Source organism: Vicia villosa, linkage group LG3 (genome assembly GCF_029867415.1).
Source record: "Vicia villosa cultivar HV-30 ecotype Madison, WI linkage group LG3, Vvil1.0, whole genome shotgun sequence".
Taxonomy (NCBI): Eukaryota; Viridiplantae; Streptophyta; class Magnoliopsida; order Fabales; family Fabaceae; genus Vicia; species Vicia villosa.
The window spans coordinates 82713938-82739877 of record NC_081182.1 but is presented as its reverse complement, the minus strand read 5'-3'; the positions used below and the strand labels follow the sequence as shown (position 1 = coordinate 82739877).

General features: G+C 31.9%; 2 protein-coding genes across 3 annotated transcripts; both read left to right on the top strand.

The window, feature by feature from the left end:
• The first annotated feature begins 378 nt into the window (after positions 1–378).
• On the top strand, positions 379–1471 carry LOC131658422 (uncharacterized). The gene is made up of 2 exons (XM_058927716.1): positions 379–703; positions 816–1471. Exons 1-2 carry the CDS (start codon positions 379–381, stop codon positions 1469–1471), a joined length of 981 nt encoding a protein of 326 aa, XP_058783699.1.
• Positions 1472–14054: 12583 nt separating this feature from the next.
• On the top strand, positions 14055–24087 carry LOC131662069 (ribonuclease J-like). Of its 2 annotated transcripts, XM_058931754.1 has the most exons (17): positions 14055–14359; positions 14504–14738; positions 15793–15916; positions 16941–16997; positions 17254–17445; positions 17529–17606; positions 18138–18320; positions 18425–18505; positions 19666–19731; positions 19834–19926; positions 20131–20256; positions 20853–20966; positions 21071–21166; positions 21250–21347; positions 21425–21810; positions 22487–22947; positions 23512–24087. In XM_058931754.1, exons 1-17 carry the CDS (start codon positions 14257–14259, stop codon positions 23605–23607), a joined length of 2589 nt encoding a protein of 862 aa, XP_058787737.1. In that variant the 5' UTR covers positions 14055–14256; the 3' UTR covers positions 23608–24087. The 2 variants fall into 2 exon arrangements, with proteins under 2 accessions (XP_058787737.1, XP_058787738.1); XM_058931755.1 differs by lacking the exons at positions 14055–14359; positions 15793–15916 and having other exon boundaries at positions 14600–14738.
• Positions 24088–25940: the final 1853 nt, after the last annotated feature.

Below are 25940 nucleotides of genomic sequence, written 5' to 3'. Positions count from 1 at the left end.
AAAAAAAATATGGAATGTAGATAGTATCACTTATGTAAAATGTTCGTTAGTACCACTTTAATTTATCAACACCTATGTAACATGGTCATTAGTACCACTTTAAATTATAATAAATATTATGTCATTCAAACTAGTCGTTATTCAAACTAGTCGTTATTCAAACTAGCCGTTATTCAAACTAGTCGTTATTCAAACTAGCCGTTATTCAAATTAGCCGTTATTCAAACTAGTCGTTATTCAAACTAGCCGTTATTCAAATTAGTCGTTATTCAAACTAATCGTTATTAAAATTAGTCGTTATTCAAACCATTATATATACTACCACTTATGTCATTGTTTTCTCATTCTCATCTTATTCTTATCTCATTCTTTATTAAAATGGATTCAGACAATTCAGATAATTACGATCAGGAATTTTGGGAGTTGGTTGAAGAAGAATTTATGGACGGCAGTGATGAAGAACAACAGCTTCAGAATGAACTTCAATCTGTAAGTTCCTCTAGGCCAAAGAGAAGAACAACGGTAGATCGAGGTCGTGAAGAAGGGCATAATCGATTGTTCAATGACTACTTCTCGAAAAATCCAGTATACACAGATGTTCAATTTCGAAGAAGGTTCAGAATGCATAGGCATGTATTTCTTAGAATTGTAGATGCCCTTGGAAATCATGATGAATATTTCCAAATGAGGGTCAATGCAACTGGTAAAATGGGTCCTTCAATTGAATGTTGTATTTCGGGCTGAGTATTTGAGAAAGCCTAATAACACTGATGTTGAATATCTTTTACAAATGGGAGAGTCATGTGGCTTTCCAGGTATGTTGGGTTCCATTAATTGTATGCACTGGGAATGGAAAAATTGTCCTATTGCATGGAAAGGACAGTTTTGTCGAGGTGATCATGGTAAGCCCACAATCAAGCTTGAAGCAGTGGCATCACAAGACTTATGGATTTGGCATGCTTTTTTTGGTATTGGAGGTTCAAACAATGACATTAATGTGATAAATCAATCCAACGTGTTTAACGATATTTTAGAAGGACATGCTCCCAATGTGCAATATACAGTCAATGGGGCACCATATAATATGGGGTATTATTTAGAAGATGGTATATATCCTGAGTGGCCTACATTTGTCAAGACCATTTCAATGCCACGGGGAGAAAAGAAAAAGTTATTTGCTCAACATCAAGAATCAGCTATAAAAGATGTGGAGCGGGCATTTGGAGTGCTTCAATCTCGATTTGCAATTCTACGTGGCCCAGCACGTGTCTGGCACATGGACACCCTTAAGCATACCATATATACCTGCATCATATTGCACAACATGATTGTGGAAGACGAACGACATACATATGTAGGTAATTTTGATTACTCTTATGATAATGTGGATGACAACAACTCAACAACTGAAACATTTAGTGGTCCTCATTCGAATCTTGCAACAAAACTACAAAGAAGAGCAAGTATTTGAGAAAAACAAGTTCATCGTCAACTTCAAGGAGATTTAGTCGAGTATATTTGGGAACGCTTTGGACATGTAGATGATGAAATTTAAGTTTAATTTATTATGTGATTTTATTTATTTTTATTATTTTTAATTATATGTCATGTATTTGAGATTAATATTAATTATCATTTTAAATTATAAGTTTAATTTGAATTTTTTTTATTTTATATCAATTTTAGTTTAAATAATTAAAATTACTATTTTAATTGATATAAAATTTAATATGAATAAAATATTAATAGATAAAGTAAAGTTGTGGGACCCAATATGAGTTCTTCAGAATTGCACATTGTAGCGAAAAATTAGTTGAGTTGCTTCAAGCTGGCGTGGCTTAATAGATCCCGCAAGGAACCAAAAAATGGGTGCACGGTTGGAGATGCTCTAATATTTCATCTATTCATATTATAACTTGAACCAATTCTATAATAAACAAATTCAATGTCATATCAAATTCCTCATTTTTCAAATACCCTTAACCATTGAGTTTCAAGTGACAACATCTATTACAAACATTTCAACAAATAGCTTCCTTGCATTATTCAAAAGCCCACAAAATGTAACAAGAATAAGTTATTTAGACAAAAATGCAGCTCAGGCCTAAACTTGCAATGAGTATTTAGAGTGTGACATTCAACCACAAATAGTAAAAGCCACATCTCCACCAACTGCAGGGAGTTTTACCTTAACATTTTTTCTCCGGAACAACCTATTCATCGCGTTTGTTCGACTTTCCCTTAGCCGTCACAATCACACTCAACTTTTTTTTGCTCTTCAACAACCTTTACATTCCGTCGAAGCTTAACCTCTTCAACACCATCGTTGTTTGCAATATAATCGTGAATCTCCAATGATTTTGCAACCATGAAAACCTGCAAAATCAAAACGAGAAGGTAAAATATTAAGAAAATGCGGATCGAATAAGAGAATCAATGTTGAAAAATGCTTGAGATTGAAAATTTACAATGGAAAGATGATCTTGAAGGTTTTCTAGAGTTTAGAGAGAAACAGAAGAGAGAGAATGAAATGACAAAATTTATCAATCAGCAGAACTTAACTATTTTTTAAATAAAAAAAACATAAATATATCCACCTAGATTGCCACATCACCCAAACTTAATGATTTTTGACAAAATTTGACGGAAAGGACCAAATCAAATAACAAAAGTGTATTTAAGGGACTAATTCGTAACGTTTTTTAAATAAGGGACTAAAGCGAAACATTAAATTAAGTTAAAGGACTAAAGAATGCATTAAGCCTACATATTTTATTTTTAGATTGTTTCGGTTAAAAAATGTGGTTGAAACTAACTCAACCCTACAAAATCGATTTGTCAGGTGAGAATTGCCCCTACTTATAAGGATATGTTAAGGTCATATATTGTCCGATGTAGGGTTCTTTAACACACACTCTCACGTCCAGAATTGGACACCTGGAGCGTGGAAATAAATGGTGGGTGGCTCGATAGTAGAAACCTAATAGCAGGTCGTCCCCCAGATCTTAAATGAGGCTCTAATACCATGTTAAAAAATATGGTTGGGTCTAACTCAACCCTACAAAACTGACTTGAAAAGTGAGGATTCTCCCAACTTATAAGGTTATGTTCAGGCCATATATTGTTCGATGTGAGACTCTTTAACAGTTTCAATCATCCTTATAATTTGCCAATCAACCATCAAGATAATCTACCATCTGATCAAGACTTTTATGAGTCTAGCGGGATACTAACTGCAAGTATACAGTCTAGTCGTTTTAGTTTTAAAAGATATCGAACCCACAGAGACTGAGGATCAATATTGTACAATCTTACGTTACTAATGTTAGCTAAAGCTACCGGGTTGTTGGTTTTAGGGAAACGGAAACTAAATATGAGTTTAATACTAATGCTAATAGTACTGGTATGCAACAATCATACGTTCAGGTTCAATAAATCATCGGTATATATTAAGTTTAGAAACGCTTTTCAGAATACGTTATTTGAATTAAAAACCTTCTTCTCACACTCCCGTATTTATTGATTTAGATTATAAAATCAGCTTCAAAGTTTGCTCTCGCTAAATCATTTAACAACTGAAATCACTTTTTGAAAATCAAATAAAATATAATCAACTCTAAAGCGCTCTCGCTGTATTTAGAGTTGATGCTTTGATATCTATTATCTGGTAAAAGACCTCAAACTCTCGTTGTGTTGATTTTAAACCTTAGTTTGTGATTTTACTTTCGTAACAAAACAATTCAATATTAATTTTAGAAATCAAAACCGGAATTACGTTTAATTAGTTTTTTAAACCGAATTATTACCGAACCTTTTGGTACAGTGACATTACATACTAGTGTTATAAAATTAGCTAGACATGGTTTTTAGTACATTCATGCAAAAACACTAATGGAAAATAATTACAAGCATGGAAATCAATAATAACTTAAGCATATAAGTGGAAACCTAGAGTTGAATTAAATAATCTGAATAAACTTCAAGTACCAATTTTCAATGCAAGTATGTGTTCTTCAATTACAACTTTGAATCCAAAATAGCAGTTCCTAATTCTATAGTGCAATAGCCCCTCAATGTGAGAAACTATTGCTTCGGGAAGTAAAAGGAAAGGGGTGGAAAATAAAGTATTGGAAAAGGGAAAATTAACTAGTTGCAGGAAATTGGAAATAACGTGTAGAAAACTAAAGCAGAACAATTTTGACGGAAGAAAAGAGAGACCCCAATTTTGCAAGTGTACTATAAGCCACGCCATGCCTTAACTTGTCACATTAACAGACGTTTCAGAAAAAGACGCTGAAAGGTTTCAATGATGAAAATGCATTTAATGCGCTTGTTCTCCACCGCTTTTTCAACTAAATCTAAAGCATTTCAGTTCTACCTCACACTAGACAACATTCTAGAGGCCATCCAAAATCACTAAAGGCTTATTAGGCTCATTCAGTGCCCGACAAAGCCTTGGAGGCAACAGTTCTGGGCCGGCCAAAGGCCAAGGCCCAATTCATTTTAAATTCACTCCACTTGACCCAATGTATATAAATCAGTTCACATAGAAAACAAGATACATTCTCTGATCTCCACTTTTCACTACCCTCATCTTGAATCTTAAATTGACATGGACATTGGAGTGATAACCACACAAGTCCATCGTACACCGTCGTAATGAAGATCAGAATAATCGGTCAGAGATCACTAGTTCGTCAACTATACCCAATTCTGGTTCCTGTATAGAGCACTAACGAAAAAAACCAATAAAAAGAATAAATAAGCAGAGATTTTGTGTTTAAAACAATATTTTTTAAAATTTCAAGCAATTTAATACCGAACTTTAAATATAGTATTTTTATATTTGATTCTTTTTAAAAAAAATTATGAACATTTGTTAAAAAACAGTCTTATTATTCCGTTAAACGAATTTAGTTAATAGTTGTGCAGAAACATCATGCCATATAGATATAGATTCGAATCCGCGACATTTCACTTATTCAATGTGTAATTTCAGTCATTAGGCTACTTAACCAAATAAAATAGTCTATTTTTTAACAATTATTATTAAATTACATATAAATTCTGAGAATATCTCATTACACCCCTTAATTCTCTCAGCTACTTGGCAAAGTTCCAATTATGCCCCGTGCTTCTGTAGATACACATCCGGAAACAATTTTTTTTTCAAAAAAATTGTCTCTTTCCGTAGGTACATCTTTGGAAGCGTTAAAAAACATAGTAAATGTTGGCTTAATTCAAAGTATTTCAGTTCAGCAATTCTTCCGTAGGTACATTTATGGAACGTGTTAAAAACAGAGTGTTCCGTAGATAAACCTACGAAACATTCTGCTATTTTTTTAAATCACATACATTTCACTCCAAAACTCAATTTTTATAACAAAAAGGGAAAATCAAATTATTGTAAATTAAAGTAATGCAATTTAAAGGCAATAGTAAGTGGTACAAAAAAAATCGTATAAATTGTCAGCCAACATGTCGAATACATAATCAAAGTAACGTACATAAATGAAATCAAAATACATATATAAAAAATCACAGGCATTACTACTGTGTGTGTCGGACATCATCATGTGCCTCTTCTCTGCCTCTGGCCCCGCCTCCATCTTTGTGTCCACCATGTCGTCTGCTGGCTACTCCGCCTCTACCGTCAAGTGTCCCACATGTCCTGAGACGATGTCGATGGTACAAAAATGTCTCCTCTTCCAGTCTAATCATACCATCCACTACCAGCCTGGCATCAGACCCCTTAGGAAAGAAACCATTTTCAATGCATGACCGTCTCATGTCAGCTATCTGACGACACTGAGGAAGAATATCCTGAGTATGATCTAACTGAGCCAGATGAGTCCGCAAAATCTCCTCGTGGGTTGGTCTGGGTGATGATCCCAGTGCAGTGGGAATCGTGGATGGGTGTGACACTATGTAGTACTAGGCGATGTACCCGTTGAAGCAACTCCAATCTACCTCTGATTCGGTCTCCCGAGCCTCGTCAGGAACTATGTGATGCTCCCAGTCTGCAAAGACATCATGTAGTTGCCGACGGGTCATGGCAATATGAGCGGAGTCAGAAGGGTGGCGAGGTATCGTCTGCTGGTAGCCAAACTAACGCATGACGTAGTCCGGAAGATAACGAATAATAATGGTTGAACTGGCAACCAACCATCCATAATATAGGGCGATGTCATCCCACAGAACCATCTCACGGTGATCATCATAACAATTGTATCGGATGTCCTCAGCGACCATGCGATCAAGACAGCGCCTGTAAGGATCTGGCACCTGATTCCCTTTGAGGGGGCAACGGCTCTAGCACGCAACATGACCTCATTGTAACCCGACACCTCTCCCTAGCCAACAATGTCAAGGAAATGTTGTAGTATCCAACTCTGAAAAATAAAACACGAGGATCAAACATATTATCTTAAATATACAACAAACTTTGAGAAAAAATAGAAGGGTATATTGTTACCACTAAGAGGGTACAATTGCCAGCCACAGTCCTTGCCTTCCAGAGGAATCCCTCTCTGAGTTTATGGTAACGATACGCCAGATTAGCTGCTCCCCAGGGCCATGTACTCATGGATACGTGCGGTATCCAATAAGTACGTCAGGCAAACGACGTCTGTGTACGTCGAGCTCGTGTCCATAAAGAGTCGAGTGCCTATCAAATATAGGAAGTAACATCTCATCACCCGCTCTTTATGTATATCCGCTTATGCCTCGTCACCATCAGCCTCATGTGCCGCAAGAAGCTCGACATCATATTTCTGCTACAAGAAGTGAAACCTCACGTGCGTCCCGTGTGTCTTCTTCACCTCCTCAAGCGCGTCATAAAAATCAACCCCTAGCTCCTCAATCAGCATCTCCATCGCTTCCTCCTTCGTCAGCCTACCTTGACCTAGGAGGGTACCCTTGATAGGTAGATGCAGGAGGCATGTCACGTCGTCAAGATTGATGGTAATCTCACCACGAGGAAGATGAAATGATAAAGTCTCTGGATGCCACCTCTCTGCAAATGCCATCAACATCCCATTATGGATCGTCTGAAAGCCGACCTAACAGAGGCCCCTCAGCCTAGAAGCTGTGTATGCATCCTGGAACCACGACTCATCAGGCTGCGCGAGAGCAGCAATGTCTTGGTTGTGGTTGTAGAACCTCTGGGGATCCCTATCCTGAAATTTTCCAAAAAAAAAAACAATGTTATTAATAAGCAAAGTCAGAAACTGAAGAAAAAAAGTAATAAGTAATAACCAAAGAAAATTTACCTCCCTCTCTCAGATATGCCTGGCTGAATGATCTGCATACCCTATCAACAGAGATGCATCTATATGAACCCTGGGTACCGGACAAGCTCCGGCACCGGATCATCCTCGCGCACCTCAGGAGGTGGCACCAAAGGTCCTGCATCGGTCGTCACTGGCACATGCATAAAAGTAGGAAAACTGCCCCGTCAACATCTGCGGGCGGAGGGTATCTGTGAGGAGCCCTCGTCATCATCATCTCGAGGCCTCTGTGATGAAGTAGTAGATGGAGAAAGCCTCTAAAGTGAAACAGATGGAGAAGACCCCTCAATTGGAACGAATGGAGAAGGCCCGATTGGAACGGATGTAGCAGGTACATCTGCTGGAACGACAACTCCATCAGTCACCTATGATACTACGTGCATCCGTTCACGCCGCATAGATGCATGTTGTGCAGTCCTCCCATGTATAATGTGGTCTGAATGGTCGTCCATAATGTCTGCATTGTGATACAAATAAAATCGAGTTAGATACTATGTAGTTATAGCAAGAAAAGAAAGAAAAAAATATTTTCTCTTCCGTAGATGCATATACGGAAGTACCTTACGTTTCAAAAAACGGGGTTTCTTCCGTAGCTGCATCTACGGAATGATCCAATGTTCCATTCTTCCGTAAATGAATCTACGGAAGGTTCTGAAACCTCAAAAACACAACAATGACGTCTGGTCACTGTTGTAGAGGGTTAAAAATCCCATTTTGGTGGATTAATCGTCAGTTTTACACATCAAACAGTACCTACATTGTCCATAAATTATATTTCTAAAACTATCCAATCATTTCTACACCTAAAAATTGAATTCTAACTCTATTACAAATGCTCTAAAATAACTCTAAACGTCGAAAACTTACCGATTAAATTAAGTTTGGAAGTTCTTGGAATGTGTTGATAGTTGATGTTGAAGTTATCAGCCGAACTCGAGAGAAAGAAAACAAATTTTGTGGAAGTTTGATATTTGAGGTTTGGAGAGTTTGAGTGTTTGAAAATGAGAAAACTGGAAAAATGGGAGAGAGGAAGAGTCTGACGTGAATATAACATCAAATGCTTCTGTAGATACAGCTACAGATGCTTCTGTATGTACATCTATAGAATAAAACAACGCTAAACAAAAAAAGTGCTTCTGGAGGTACATCTACGGAAGCAAAGGGGAATTTTAGGCAACTCACATGGTGGGTGAGAGATCCAAGGGGTGGGGTTAGAGATTCTCTAAATTTTATTATAAAAGTTGGTTGTTCTTTCTAGTTTTGCAAAGAGGATTTCTCAATACACCCCATGAATCTCTTAGCCACCTGACAAAATTTCATTTATTCCCTCTGCTTCCGTAGATGTACCTCCGGAAGTTTTTTTTTTTTTTTTTTAAATTTTGGTTTTTTCCGTAGATGCATCCACGGAAGCGTTAAAACATAGTGAAACTTGGGATTTTCCGAATTAATGAAATCTTCCGTAGTTACATCTACGCAAGAGTTTGAAAATAGAGTGTTCCGTAGATGTACATACAGAATATTCTGTTTTATTTTAAATCAATTACATTTCACTCAAAAACTCAATTTTTATAACAAAAATGTAACATCAAATTATAGTAAATCAAAATAGTGCAATTGAGGTTTTTCAATTATTTTGATTTACTATAATTTAATGTTCCATTTTTGTTAAAAAAATTGGAGCTTAGGAGTGAAATGTAGTTGATTTGAAAATATAACAGAATGTTCCGTAATTACATCTAGGAAACACTCTATTTTCAAACTCTTCCGTAGATGTATCTACAGAAGATTTTAACTTCCGTAGATGCATATACGGAAAAAAAAACCATTTTTTTTAAAAAAGTGCTTCCAGAGATAAATCTACATAAGCAAGAGAGCAATTTTGCCAATTCACATGTGTGTGAGAGATCCACATAAGTCTAGTTAGAAATTTTCTTTTGCAAAAGTTACACTTTCTTTTATCTAAATACGTAGAATTAGGATTTGATTTAATTCATGAATTAAATATGATTTTTCAATTTATTTATTTCAATCTAAATTAAAAATTAACTACACACAAATAATTATAAAATCATTATTTCATTGAATTTCATTTTATTCCTTCAATTGTATTTTTTCATCATCAACCCATATTAGCATGCCTTATGTCTTTAATATTTGACAATATTTAAAAACAATCATTATTTGTTTTGCATGCTACAAGTTTTCCAATCAATTCCAATATCTAAAAGTAATCATTACGGTTAATTAATCATAACAAAATGAAATTCATATAACTCTCTACCTTCCATACAATATCAACAAATATATAGTACCTTGACATAATTCAAATTCAAATAGAGGAATCAGTATAAAATAATTGTAAATAATTAAACATACAATTTTTTTTGTATAGAATTAAAAATTAAAAATTAAATGCATATAACACCTTTCAATACGCATTAAATATATCTATAAAAAAAATATTTGACATTAATTCTAATTTATATTCATTTCATTAAATATATCAAATATAAAGAAAGAGTTGGTATATAAATCTTTTTCTGTCAAGATTATAAATAAAATTATAAGTTAATAAATAGATTATTAATCATAATTAACATAAATAGTAAATAACTAGATTTACAGTTAATAAATAGGTTTGGTTACTTTTAAACAAAATAAAATAAATTAAAATGTATATGAATAAAGTGAGAAACATAGTTGATTTTAAAATTTATTTCACATTATTGTGATTGAATGTCAATTTAATCATTTGATTTCTAACTAATAAATATATTTAATAAATATATTTGATCACTTAAAGGTAACTCTATCCAACTTTTTTTTAATAAATATATTCTGACTAATAAATATATTTGTCCTATTTAATTAATTATTAAATAGTATATTTTTTAGTTGTTTATTCCAAACGTACTAATTGGACTTTCTATATTCCAAAACTTTAAAAACCAAAATTTATTATAACGATATACTGTTACATGATGTAATTATTGATGTAAATATTTTTTTCCAATAATAAATAAAATTAATTAGGGTATTAGATTTTTAATAAAAAATTATTAAAAATGTAATTATTATCATTTATTATAAATCAATTAAATTTGGTTATTGTAAATCAATTATTATCATTATTATCTTTTAATTTAATGTGAAGTTTTTCTAAAACTGTATGCATTTTATTATTGTCATGTTATGTTATTGTATTTGTTATATTATTATTCACGTGATTTATGCCAATGGAATGAAGACATTTTACTTTATTCCATTTTTAATAATTACACTTAACATTAATGTCATGTTAAATAATGTTCATATATTTTTTAACAACAAAATAAAATAAAAATAGAATAAGATTTCTCTGTAAATGAATTTCACAAGAGAATTTGATGTTATATATAATATCAATTATAATTTATTATTTATAATAAAATAGTATATATTTATTTATTATATTATTCATTGATTTGATTTTATATATTTTAGTTTACAAACAATATACATTTATTTATTATATTATTCATTGATTTGGTTTTATATATTTTAGTTTACAAATAGTACTATGCTTTGTATCATGATTAGTACTTTGTATCATGATTGAGATTGACATGATTAGTATTTTGTATCATGATTGAGATTGAGATTTACTTTCCACGCATGCTGTCTTTTTAACTTTTTAACTTTTCAAAACTTGCTTATTCCAATAAATTGTTTATTCCAATTAACTTTTCAAAACTGTCAAACTTACCTGTGCCAATACATTGATATTCGAAATTGTAATGTTCAATATTTTAACTCAAATATTAATTTTATATAAAAAATAATTGCGATGAAAATAAATAAATAATAGAAAAAAAGGAGATTTATGTATTATTTATTTTTATTATCATAAAATATTATACTGTCAAAAATACTTAATTACCTTAACTAAAATTAATTTAAAAGAGTATTTTGTGCCTCTATGATCATTTTCATTATTATTACTGTATTAATATCTGCCATTATTATTTTTTCCACTTTAACAATAATATCTTATTATTATGTTAAGTGTATATTTTAAAACAAAACAGTCATATTTCCGTTTCTTTATTCTAAAATAAATCCTAATTAATTATTACCGTTAATACAATGTATCTCTATTATCTAGGTTGACTCAAATCAATTTTCTAAACTTTAGGTGTTCTCCCATAAAAACTCCTTTTAGTCTACAACTTTTCAAATCTATAAAATTATAAGATTTCAAAACATTAAAATTATAACATAATTAGTTAATTTAAAAATAGGCTTAAATTATTTATTTCAATCTACTAAAACATTATTAGGTACACGATTACATGATTGAATAGTTAGAAATGATTTAGTTACATTACATGACCAATATGTGTTATTTATATGTAATTTAATATTTTATTTGATAATATATTTTATAAATAAACACACATTTAACAAATATTGTATCATCTAATTGATAAAATAAAAATAAATAATTACATGTGTATTATATAAGTAGGATATTCTTAATAATATTAAAAATAATTAGACGTGTTACTAGAAATAAATGTTTTACAAATAGAATTACACGATTTACTTAACATAATTTCATAATTATGCTTTTGAATTTTTTATTGCAACTTATTTTTCATTATTATAACTGCTGAATTTATTTACAATTTATCTCCCAATGTGTGATTCGTACAAACATACACATGTAGATTAAATTAATATTTAATATGACAATCATAATTTTAACCATTTTCTCTTTTTAATTTTTTTATCTTTTATATACATTTATTAAACATTATCAATTTGATTTTTTCTTAATTACAATTTTATTTCCTATTTAGTATCTATTTTATTGTAAATTGATCTTAATATATAATTTCAACCTTTAAAAATGGAAAGCTTGGTCTAAAAATAGTAATTTATCTTCTAAATTTTATTTTGAAAATAAAATATTACTTTGAAAAATAATTATAAAAATTAGGAAAAAATGTAACTATTTTAATTAATTATAAGTTGCATTTTAAATTTTCAAAAATAACATAAAATTTACTTCTATAGTTATTCCAATTAATTTTTTTAGATTGCAGCTACGAAAGGAGTTAAAAAATTGGCTCTTACATTTTATTTTTAAAAGGAATGAGTTCTTTGGTGGGATGAGTGGCTCTTTTATTTTCAAAAAAAAATAATGTTCCAGCTTTATAAATAATGGTCTTTTCCAATATCCTGCACAATTTCATTGTAATTTGTAATTGTTCTCTTTATTTGTTTCAAAATTGAATTTATTTGACTTGGGAAATAAAAATAGTGTCAGATTCAAACCTCTACAATCATGATAACATATTATAATAATAAGAATCGTGTCTTACAAGATTCAAATCTCTATAATCATGATAACATATTATAATAATAAAATAACTTGGAAATCCTCAATATTTATCACATGTGAGTAAACATTGAGGAAAAGAAATTATTATAAACTCATTATTATAATAATGGTTATAATTGATCAAAATTCCAACCAATACTGGAGAAATGGGAGAAAATGAGGGAATAATTGATCAAAAAACCAATCAACACGGGAGAAAGGAAAATATAGAAGCAAATTCAAAAAAAAATATATCAAATTTTAATTTATAGTAAAATATTATCAATTTTAATTTGTTACTAAACCAATATGTTTTTTGTGTATTATTTTTATTTTATAATTTTTGTTAATAGAAATTGTAAAATTAAAATTATAAGCCAATATGTTTTTTGTGTATTATTTTTATTTTATAATTTTTGTTAATAGAAATTGTAAAATTAAAATTATAAGCAGTTATAAAAATTATAGTATGTCCGACGGGCCAAACCTGTTTTTCTAATATATGTATATATATATATATATATATATATATATATATATATATATATATATATATATATATATATATATATATATATATATATATATATATATATATATAATTATATCAAATATATTCGTTTAAATTTTAATAACGGAATTAATTGAAAAAAATAGATTAATTGGAAATGTGGTTATTAAATTTTTTTATATATGAGAAGTCATTAAATAATTAATAATTAGTATTTATAATAAATTAATTAAAAATAAATATTTGAAAATGTGATCGTACGTTAAATGATTTTTTAATGTAACAAGAAGTTATCAAAATTAATTGAATACCAATTATTATTATGATTTACTTATTAATATTATTATGATTAATATTGCTTATTCTTTAAGTATTTAGCATCATGGAGATTAGCTGAGCAATACCGGTATGAAAGTTTGGTACATGTTACCAAATCAAATAAATATAATCACATATATTATATTTATTTATTATTTATAACATTGTGCAATCCGTGCGAACGCACAGGTAGATGACTACTCAAGGTAGATTCATAACGATATTGTATGATGCGTGCGAACGCACATAGATGACTATTGAATTATTTCATTTATTTTTTCTACTAAAGTATATATTTTTAATAAGATTAAATTAATATTTATATGACCATTATAATTTAAGTATTTTTTATTTTTAATTTGTGTATGTTTTATATATATTTATTAACTATTATTATATATTTATTTATTATTTATTTCGACTTTACGTGACCCGTGCGAACGCACGGGTCCATTACTAGTATTCATTAAAAATAAAATCTTTCAAGTTTCCTAAAAATCTTAGTACTATCTATCTAACTAATTTAAATAAATGAAAGAAGGGGTTTATGATTCCACGCGTGTGGTAGACACGTTCGGTTCGAGTGTCGTATAATGCAGAAACCGATAAGAAAGATATTTCTAAAGCTCAACGAAACCAATCCACTGAATGAATCTCCATTTCCCGCTATCAACCAGCACCAGTACCAGCACCAGCAGGGTCACTAACACTATCACCTTCTCTACTCTCTCCATAGCCTAGCATAGATTAGGGTTTTCACTTTTCTCACAAAAATGGCCGCTCTCACGTCTCTCCCTCCCCTTCCTCACACTCTCCTTTGTCTCCGCTCAAAACCAACCAGACTCTCCGTTTCCGCTTCAGCGCTCTCAGCCTCAGGTGATAACAATCCTCCGCTTTTTCACATTCATGCTATTATCACTACATTTTAACATTACCTAGAATCAGTAAACTATGCTGCTGTGTATTGTTATTGTTATTGTCTAGTAATGCAATTGGGAATTATTCTGTATGCATGAGTAGGCAATGATGGATCTAGTTCTAGAGTACCTAAGAAGAGACGAGGAAGAATTGAAGGTCCAAGGAAAAGTATGGAGGATTCTGTTCAACGCAAGATGGAACAGTTTTATGAAGGTTCTGATGGACCGCCTTTACGCGTTCTACCTATTGGTGGTTTGGGTGAAATTGGAATGAATTGTATGCTTGTAGGGAATCATGACCGTTATATCCTCATTGATGCTGGTATCATGTTTCCTGAGTAAGTCCTTAACTATGAAGCACTCACATATACACAGACACCGGACAAGACACTTAGACTTACTAGAACATGATATAAATTGAATGTAATCGTATGTACTCTCAGTTCCTAATTATAAAATTCATTTTCTATATTTGTAGTCTCTTAAATATAAGACCATATTCATACTAAATGTATAATTGGTAAACATGAATTTTGTTTACTCTTTCCAATTATATGATTGAATTTAGTGGTATTTGTTAGGGGCAATTATGTGAAAGTAACACAGCTTCTTTTATATAAATTTATTGCTTCAACCACTTTTTTAATATCTGTGAAGTTTGTAGGAATCTTATAATAAGAGATGGTGGGAATATGCGGTAGTGTCTTGTAGGATACTGGACATGCATTCAATAAAAAATGTCATTGCTGCATAGGTCCTTAATAATTTTTAATTATCATTGCATCATAATTTTCATGACATTCAGAAAATACAGTGAAATTTGGTCCTGATTGGATAGCAATGTTATTAAGCGCTTATAGCATAAATGATTATGAGATAAGTGTTTATGTTTAAGCTATTTCTATAACAAGAAATGAAATAAAGTTAATATGGTTTCATATTAGATATAAGTTGTTTGTATAAACTATCTTGGAGAGCTCATGGAAATAAATTGAAAATAGCTTATGGGCATATCATATGTTGTTTTTATAAACCCCCCCAAACAGTCTCACAAGTGATTGTCTCAATAGATAAGCTTGTGTCCGCGAGGTGTTGATTCTGTTGTAAGATTTTGCCTTTGTAACCTCAAAGACGGAGTTTTTTTTGACACAACCTCAAAGACGGAGTTGAAATCCCCCTATGAGTCAGTTTGCACAATGGTCATTAGTGTCACCTTTATTAATAATAATTTCCCGCTCTTATTTTTATTTTGAAGTAGAAAAGTTGAAATATGTCAATCAAAACATGCCCAAGGTCACTATGTCAAATTGTTGTTTGTTGTGTGATTTCCTTTACATTTATTTGGTTAAGTAATTTTGGCATGTATGTGGTGTGAATCGTATGATGTTTCAGCTATGATGACCTTGGAGTACAAAAGATTATACCTGATACAACTTTTATAAGAAAATGGAGCCACAAAATTGAAGCGCTTGTTATAACGCATGGTCATGAAGATCATATCGGTGCATTGCCTTGGGTAATGCCTCCTTCTCTATTGGACTGCTGGCTTGACTTGTTGATGATGGAAACCGAAATAAATCTTTTGTCCATGCTATTAGTTCTCTTTGAAATGAGTGAGACTGATGAGCCATTGAATTTGTCTGAGAGTATTTGTGAAGGGGCATTTCAAATTTCAATGCTTAGTGTTTGATGCATTCTATCATTATAAAATATAAACTGAGACTGACCTTAAAGAAGTATTCTTTAGCTTGTGTAAGGCAGCTATCTCTGATGTTGTTACTGCTTTAATAATGTAAAAGGCAATGAGCTTTGAAGGAGATTTACATTTACTAAGTTGAAGTCATCAATTACTTAGTTCTATAATTGTTGGCTTGGGGGATGGATCATGTTTTAGACATAGGACTATTTGTGGCACACTCCTTTACTAGCTCTAACAATTAGTTTATTTTGCTGTGTATTCATGTTTCCTTGATTGGGACTACTATGTACTTTCAAAGTACTTTCACTTGCAAATGACTCCCATCTTCGTTTCACTTTCTGATTTGAAATACAAATTTTCAAATTTTTGAGTTTAATGGGTCTTTTCTAAGATTCCATCTAAGTTGGAGTCTTTTGTTTGAAAGAACTGTAGGCTTCACAAGTCACAAGACTATTTCTGCTTAAGTCTGTGTTGCTATTTTGGGGTCCGTGGTGACAAACGAATTGGACATCTCTTTGTAGCTAATATACATTTGTTTTATTTCTTATGTTCTTTTTACTCCGCCTGCTCGAGGCATTTCCTACCATGCAGCCTCCTATATCTTTCTAGATTTAGATTTCAAAGAGGCTGCTACATAGCATGCTTGCTTCAGTCCTAAATGTCTATGTATGTTTGTGTATTCACTTAAACTTTAATGATTTATTATTCTTATACCTGAAAATATATTTTCCTTCTAATATGCTATTTTCCTTCTTACATTTTTATTTTAATAGTTATTCATAACAAAGCAATTTGTCCTATATTTATGTTTGTTCTTAACATACTTATCCTGGTTCATCAGGTCATCCCAGCATTGGATCCCAATACACCAATTTTTGCATCTTCCTTTACAATGGAGGTATTCGGCAAGAAGACTAAATTTGTTTAAATGCTAGTTTTTATTTAGTTCAACTACTGGGAAATGGTAGAAGATGTCAGTATCCACAGATCTCGAAGTTGAATAACTCTCGAGTTCTTCAGTTTTTGTTACTGTAGTAGACATCTAATATATCTAAAATTTTGTTTGCATAGTTTTATCATCAAATATCCGTTCTTTGCATTGTTTATTTTATCCACTGCAGTCCAAAGAAGGTGAAACTTTTTCCTTTTAACAGCTTATAAAAAAACGTTTGAAGGAGCATGGTATTTTTCTTCCATCTAGACTCAAAATCTTTAGAACAAAGAACAAGTTTGTCGCTGGGCCATTTGAGATAGAACCTATTAGGGTGACTCATTCTATTCCTGACTGTTGTGGACTAGTTCTTCGTTGTTCTGATGGTACTATCCTTCACACTGGGGACTGGAAGGTCAGAGTTTTACTTTTATTTTCAATGCATTGTCCCTTTTATTTACCTTGAATCTCCTGATGCTGAAAAAGTTGATTCATTAGATTGACGAGACACCGCTTGATGGGAAGGTTTTTGATCGAGAGGCTTTAGAGGAACTCTCTAAAGAAGGAGTAACATTGGTGAGTCACCTGGATTTTTTGTTACTAACTATGAGTTTAGATAATATATTTTGAGCTTATTGTTGGCTTTAATGATAAGGAAGAGATAAGCTTAGTGCAATTTGAATATCTTGTGTGTTTCACAGGCTACTAACAGTTTACTTGAGGTGTATATTTTCAATTGTGTCGGTGCTCTCTGAGCAGTACTCAAATAGTCCCGGTTAATCTGAATACGGCTTTCATGTTCAGTGCTGGTAGAAGTTAGAACTGCTCAAAAGACACGTTTCCACTTCAAAATTTCATTGCATTCTTTTTCTTTCTCGATATATAGTTTAAATATGTGATATCTACTTTGGTAGAAAAAATTCTTTTGTTTTTATCTATTGAACATAAAAAGATTAGTCTAAGATACCAGATGCTCACTTGTTTATATTTAACACAATCATATTGTCTGTTTATTTTTTCTATTGTTTAAATCAAATATATATCCCTTCACTTGTTTATCTTAAATGTTAACAACAAGCAAACATGGATTTGGACCTTGCTTTTCAGATGATGAGTGATTCGACAAATGTGCTCTCGCCTGGAAGGACAACCAGTGAATCTGTTGTGGCAGATGCATTATTGAGGCATATTTCAGCTTCTAAAGGAAGGGTTATTACAACCCAGTTTGCATCAAATCTACATAGAATTGGAAGTGTGAAAGCTGCTGCTGATTTAACTGGCAGAAAGTTGGTAATATCCCCACTAGATAATATTCTTTAATGCAACTGATAACGGTTTTCTTGTTTAGAATGACAAAATACTTAGAGACTATAATTGTATAATTATTATATCAGGTATTTGTTGGCATGTCTTTAAGGACATACTTAGAAGCAGCTTGGAAGGATGGAAAGGCTCCATTTGATCCATCCACTCTGGTAATAAATGTTTTTAGAATTTTCTCCAGAGTTCTTCCAAATTTGTTGTACTTGGTGACTATACCTAATTTTTAAATTTCGACCCGCCATCCAATAAATTGACCATACAGTCATGCCGAAGTCTATTGCTGATCTGCTTTTTCATAAACTAGGTTTTTAGCAGAAATTCAGTGCATGTTGTCACTGGTTATGATTTTCAGAAGTTGGTCAGGTTACTGTAATCAGATTGATTTATTAATTTGTTGTTGGAGGAAATTCTTTGCAAGTAGATAAATCACCACCTGAGTTTTCTTATGTTTTTAACTATAAAGTGTGTTTGTTTCAAGGTCTAAAACTACATTCCTGAGAATGTGGTATTGAAAATGCAACATTCCCATGTTTTGTTTAGGTTTTTAAAAATTGTTCTAGGGTGTTTTTTATTCCCAAGATTGTTATTGACACATGATTTCTTCCATAGTTATTCCCATGCTTAAAGTGTGGAAAGTTAACATTTCCATGGTAATAGGTTCAACTAACTATAACTTCCCAATAATTCTCACATTTATTTTTATTTTCTTATAAATTTAAATTAAACAAATTTTACAAATATTCCTAGGATATCTAAATTTTTACCGAATGCTTGAGTATGAGTATTTATTCCTAGAAATAATAATTCTGGAAATATAATTCCAGGGAATATAATTTCAAACCTTGAAACAAACACATCCTTTGTTAGCCCTTTTTGACATCTTACTTCGGTGCCTTTGACTACGCTGGTCTCAAGAGGTTCATTATGGTTTAAATACAGTATCTTGACATTATCTGTCACTAATTGGCATGCCCCTCTTAACTAGTTCATTCAAAAATCATCTTTCAGTATAATCATATGCTTTCAAGACATAACTTTCATGTTAGATGGTGTATTTTGATTATAAATAGTAATATTCCTGGCACTTTATGATCAAGTGATTTTTTGCCATATTGCAGTCTTTACATCTTTGGTAAAGTTTTCAGGCAGTATTTACTCCCTACTAGTTAGATAACTACAATTCAGTATTTGTGCACCATTTGTATTTTAAAATTTATAATGGAACCTATTCACCTTTTTTTTTTTTTTTGTATTTATAACTGCATCTGTACGTCTTATGTCTGTTGCCCTTATTGTCCCTAATTTTACATAGGTGAAAGCTGAGGATATTGATGCTTATGCACCCCAGGATTTGCTTATTGTAACAACCGGCTCTCAAGTAAGTTACTTACACTATCCTTAAAATACTGTGTAATTTCATGAAATATGAACATTGGAAAAGTTTAAGTCATATGACTAAATATGCATGCTATTGTGTCAGGCAGAGCCACGTGCTGCCTTAAATCTTGCATCTTATGGAAGTAGCCATGCTTTCAAACTTACCAAAGAAGATATTATTTTGTATTCAGCTAAGGTATGGTAAAATACTGCATTTATCTGTTTGGGATTAATTTTATCTTAAAGCCTTAATATAGGTAGCATAATTAAAGAACCTGTTATGAATTTACAATCTGCTATTCTAACTTCCAATCCTTTCTAGTGACGTCTTAAAAATTTATCCACAAACTAGTTTGTAGTTTTTGATTTGTCCTCCTCTGATTCAAAATCAAACTTTCAGGTTATCCCTGGTAATGAGTCTCGTGTGATGGAAATGATGAATCGCATATCAGAGATTGGATCAAGAATAGTTATGGGGAGAAATGAACACCTGCACACATCTGGTCATGCATATCGTGGAGAATTGGTAAGTTTTTTATTGCACAACATTTCTTTGTTCCTATTTTTTTATTATACTAATCAATATTTTTTATTTGCTCGTCATTGTCTATTCAACACTTTCAAGATATCCAATAAGGGTCACGCAAACTTGTGGCCTAAAGGCACGTGTTTAAGATTAAAAAAAAGAAATTTTGTATTGGATAAATTTGTTACAAATTTTTTTAATTAGAACTGAAAAAATATAAAAACAATTTCACGTGAGAAGTTCTAGAAATAAGTTTCTGTTAACTGATTTTTATATAAAAATTGTGATTTTCATTACCATAAACAAACACAACATAACATAGATTCTTTTTTAAATAATGTCTCAAAATTAATCTAAATTATTGAAAATAAGAATAATTTTTTAAAAATTTGTAGCAAACGAACCCTTGATATCCTGATAGTGAGATCTTTAGAATTCACATGCATGAATGATCAAGTCTTTTCAAACTAGTTAATTTCTTCCAATGCCTTTTCAGTTTACTCATTCATGTGATGTGTCATTTAATATGATTTCTATGCATTTTCTGTTTGACATTTCATGCTAATAAAAAGTAAATAAAATACATATTTTTGCAGGAGGAAGTACTTAGAATAGTTAAGCCGCAACATTTTCTTCCTGTACATGGAGAATATTTGTTCCTGAAGGAGCATGAATCACTTGGAAAATCAACTGGCATCCGGCATACTACTGTGAGCCATTTCCTCTCTAAAGATCTTGTGATAGAGATGTGTTTAAATATATCACGCGAGTTCTCACATAACATGTTATCTGACTCGTGACCTTTATCCACCAGGTTATAAAGAACGGAGAGATGCTTGGGGTTTCACACTTGAGAAATAGAAGGGTTCTTTCTAATGGTTTCATTTCCCTTGGAAAAGAGAATTTACAGGTTGGTGGCCCTGAGTATTAATTATCTTTGGTCTCTTTTAGAAAGCCTTTAATAAGCTATGAGATTTTTCCTTTCTCTTGCAGTTGAAATATAGTGATGGCGACAAAGCATTTGGTACATCTAGTGAACTCTTTATTGATGAAAGATTGAGAATTGCATTAGATGGCATCATTGTAATCAGGTAGATCTTTCATGTTTTAAAGTAAGTCAATAATAAGTATAACATGTTTAGTGCATCCTAATATTTATCTTTTACAGCATGGAAATATTTCGCCCTAAAAATTTAGAAAGTTTAGCTGGAAACACCTTGAAAGGGAAGATAAGAATTACCACGAGATGCCTATGGCTAGACAAAGGGAAGTTGTTAGATGCACTACATAAAGCTGCTCATGCAGCCCTTTCTAGCTGTCCTGTTAAAAGCCCACCGCCTCACATCGAAAGAACTGTGTCTGAAGTGTTGAGGAAGATGGTGAGGAAGTACAGTGGTAAACGGCCCGAAGTAATTGCCGTTGCCATAGAAAACCCTGGAGCTGTTTTTGCGGATGAGATAAACAAAAAATTGTCTGGCAAGTCCCATGTTGGTCCTGGAATATCAACATTAAGAAAAGTAGTGGATGAACGATCCACCACAACGCAAATAAGAGGTAACATCAAAGTGCATTTCAGGAATACATATAAAACTGTCAACTGTTGAGATCTGGTTGGTTCACTTTTGTGCTTGTATTTGCAATTTACGAAATAAGTAATGTAAGTGTTTCTTTGATTCTTTTGAATCCACTTTCATACCTACATTAGTTGCTAAACCCAATCAACTATCCAATTTGTCCATTGTGAAAGTAAAGAGGATGGAAGCAATCAGGCTCTGCCCTATCTTATCTCAATCATATATACTAACATAAACATAACTTCTCTAAGAAGAAAATTTGAACACTGAAAAGAAACCAATAAATACTACTGTTATTGGCACGTGACACCCGGGTTGTGCATTCTACTGGTCTATTTTTGTGAAACTCAAAGGAAGTTTTTTACATAACATAAATATAAACCAATCTAACTATGGCTTTTGCTATAGCATTTTTCTTCACAAAAAATGCAATATTTGAAGGTTAGTTCAATTCCCCATATGAGTTTAGATGGTGGATTCATATGTTTTCAAAATTATTTACCAGTAAGTTTGGCTTGACTTCAGTGTATTAAGTAATTGAAAATACAGTGTTAGTCCTTCAATACCTGATTTACACCAATTTATTTTGGTGTAATTTTTTTTTTTTTGACAGTATCTTTTATGTTTATTCTCACCATATTCTATTAATTATGCAGATGATGACAATGATATTGAAGGACTATTACCTGAGAAAGACACCACTACAAGTGGAGCTGAGGGTGATTTACCCGATTCAGAGGATTCAAATGAATTTTGGAAACCATTCATTGCATCATCAGTTGAGAAGTCAATCAAAGCTAACAATGGTTATGTTTCACGAAAGGAGTATAAGTCCAATCTGAAGCAAGACGATTCTGAAGACATCGATGAAGCCAAGTCTGAAGAAATGTCTAATGCCGAGCCAGAGTCATCAAAATCAGTAAAGAAAAATAAATGGAAAGTTGAGGAAGTTAAAAAGCTGATTGATTTGCGGAGTGACCTCCGTGACAAATTTAAAGTTGTGAAGGGGAGAATGGCTCTCTGGGAAGAGATATCTCAGAGCTTGTTGGCTGATGGGATCAGCAGAAGTCCTGGACAATGCAAATCTCGGTGGACGTCTTTGGTACAGAAATATGAGGTTTGTTTCTTATAAGCAACTTGCTGTTAATATTATAATGAACGCCATCCTTTCACTTCAATAATCGTCACTGATTCCAAGCATACTGGTTTTTTGGTTTTTATATTTAATGATCAGTTAGGTACCAGGTAAAAAATCTTCGTTGGGTTTTGCTTGTAAAATTGTATCGAAACCCAAATTTTCTCCCCCTTACCATTGTAGAGGTGGATCCAAAAATGCCGGGGGACCAATAAATTTAATGTACAATAAGTTGTGATGGGAGGAAAGGGACAAAGCTCATACTTGCCACCTCCTCCATCCATCCCCGCGTACCAAACTTGACCCAAGGATACCTCTATATCAGCTCCAGTGAGAGAGAAAATTAATTTCTTGTTCTGATTTTCACTGTCTTTTTTTTCTATAATATTTGCATGAACTTGTTTATCCCGAGATATTCTTGCATGAACATGTAATATATATAATAGGAGGGATTATATTCAGCTATAGTACAAGTGTAGGAAATGTTGATAAATATAACTTTCTGACATAGCTACTATTTCAATAATAACTTTATATTCTAAGCAGGAGATCAAGAATGGAAAGGATAGCAGAAAAAATTGGCCATATCTTGAAGACATGGAAAGGATATTGTCTAGCGAGGAAGCACCGGCTTCAAATTGATTGGAAATGCGGTGGCTAGAATAAGAAATATTTTGACGAGCTTTATGCATTTCAATGGATCACAAGTCTCAGCCTGCTGACCAAGAAGATAACCCATCAATTACAATTACAGGTGCTTGTAACTTGGACCATTTGAATTGAGTATCCACAATTTTTTGAGTGCTAAGGGCATAGGCAACATAAAAGGGATTGGCATTGATACTAATAGAAGCTAAGCTGATAAGGAAAAAATATTATGGGTTTAGGGGGGACAATTTATTCCCCACTTTCGATACGCGCCCTCCTTTTTGGTTTATTTTGTCTAATATGTATGTCATAACTCGTAGTCAATTTTATTACTGTTGTTGGTGGCACGTTTGGGTGTCACAAACAACTGTATATATGACTTCTGCATTCTGGCCACAGACAACATAACATTGATAGTGAAAGTAGAATCTTGATGTAACTTGCTGTTGATGATAGTCTTATTTTGCTTGTTCATTTAGTATAATATATATAAATATAGCAGGGATAAAATTAGAGCATTTTTTCTACCAAAAAAAAAATTAGATCAATTTTTGTTTCCCTTTACGTTCCGTTTTTTATTTCACTTTTAAGTAAAATATGGTCTAGTTTCTACTCTTTTTATTTCCTAAACTTTCTTTAAGGAAATAGTGATAAAGGTTTTCTGATTAAACTTTTTACCACATTCTATACAAATATTAATAAAAAAATGAGTTAGATCAATTTTTGTTTCCCTTTACTTCCCGTTTCTAATTTCACTCTTAAGTAAAATATGGTCTAGTTTTTACTCTTTTTATTTCCTAAACTTTCTTTAAAGAAATAGTGATATAGTTTTCTGATTAAACTTTTTACCACATTCTATACAAATATTAATAAAAAAAATGAGTTTGATTTGAAAAAAATAAATAAAATAAAGGGTTAATAACCATTTACACCATATCCTATAGGCGAGTTTTGATTTATCCCTTTAAAGAATTTTTTTTGGATTATCCCCTATAATTTTTGAGCACCCCCTAAGCGTGTAAAAACTAGGGGTAAATAAAAAATATATATTTTACAGGGGGTGTAATTTTTCCTCTTAGGGAACAAAAGACTTAAAATTTTAAAATTATAGGGGTAATTCAAATTTTTTTTAAAGGGAATAAATCAAAACTTGTCTATATGACGGGGATAAATGACTATTAATCCTAAAATAAAATATGGATTTTTCTAATCATTTTACTATATTGATTTGCTGATAGCAATAACATGTTTTGTTGTTGTTATGAATGATACCATGGCCCAGAGAGTTTATTAAAATAAACTAAAATAGTTTATAAATATATCACACAATTTTCTTACAAACTTTCAAACTAATTAGAAAAATTGAATTATACCATGCCTAGATATTACAATTTTTTTTCAATTGAATCATACCGTAATCCTTGGTTTTAATAAAAAATTAGTAATTCAAAGTTTAGAAAGTAAGTAAAACTTATTTAATTGATTGTGAATAAGATTAATTTAGTTATTAAGGTGTTAATTTGGTAGATTTTTTTTTTTTTTTTAGAAAATAAAGTTTGGTGGGTGATATATAAGTACTCTAAAATTTTGTATTTTATTTTTGGCAAAATAGCTTTTTGGTACCGTAATTATATCCCAAGGTCTATTATGGTCTATTATTTTTAAAAAATGTCAAATTGGTCTTTTAATTGTTCAAAAAGGACCACGTTTGTCCTTTCTGTTCAGATGGCACAAACGAACGTTAGGTTTGTATATGTGGCAGGTGATATGGAGTGTTATATACTCTTTCTTCAACCTTGTGTTCTTCATTGTTTTGTTCAGATTTCTTCAATTCAAATTTCCCCCAAATTCTAGGGTTATAGTATTGAATTAAAGGACTCACCTAATACAAACACAAGGTCCAAACCAAAAACAAAACTAAAGCCCAAACAGTACCTCACTCATAAAAATTCTCCTGCCTCACAAATTTTGTCAAAATCCTCTTGTCTTGTCTTGTCTTGTCGCACAGCTCAGTTGCCGGAAAACATGTTCAGAGACGTTTCAAGTTGCAACACCTATGATCATGGCGACGCTGTGTATTGGGACGCTCGTTATATCCAAGAAGGTGGTTTCTTTGATTGCTATCAGCGTTACTCTATCTTAAACCCTTTCTTCGTCACTATTTCCCTCTTTCTTCTACCATCCTAATGGTTGGTTGTGGTAGTGCTGGTAAACCATACTTTTCATTTTTCACTTCTCTTATTCCACACAAAACACTGCAATTTCAAATTTTCTCTTAAACCCCGTCTTTTACCTTCCAAACTTAACTTTAGGGTTTTCAACGTTTT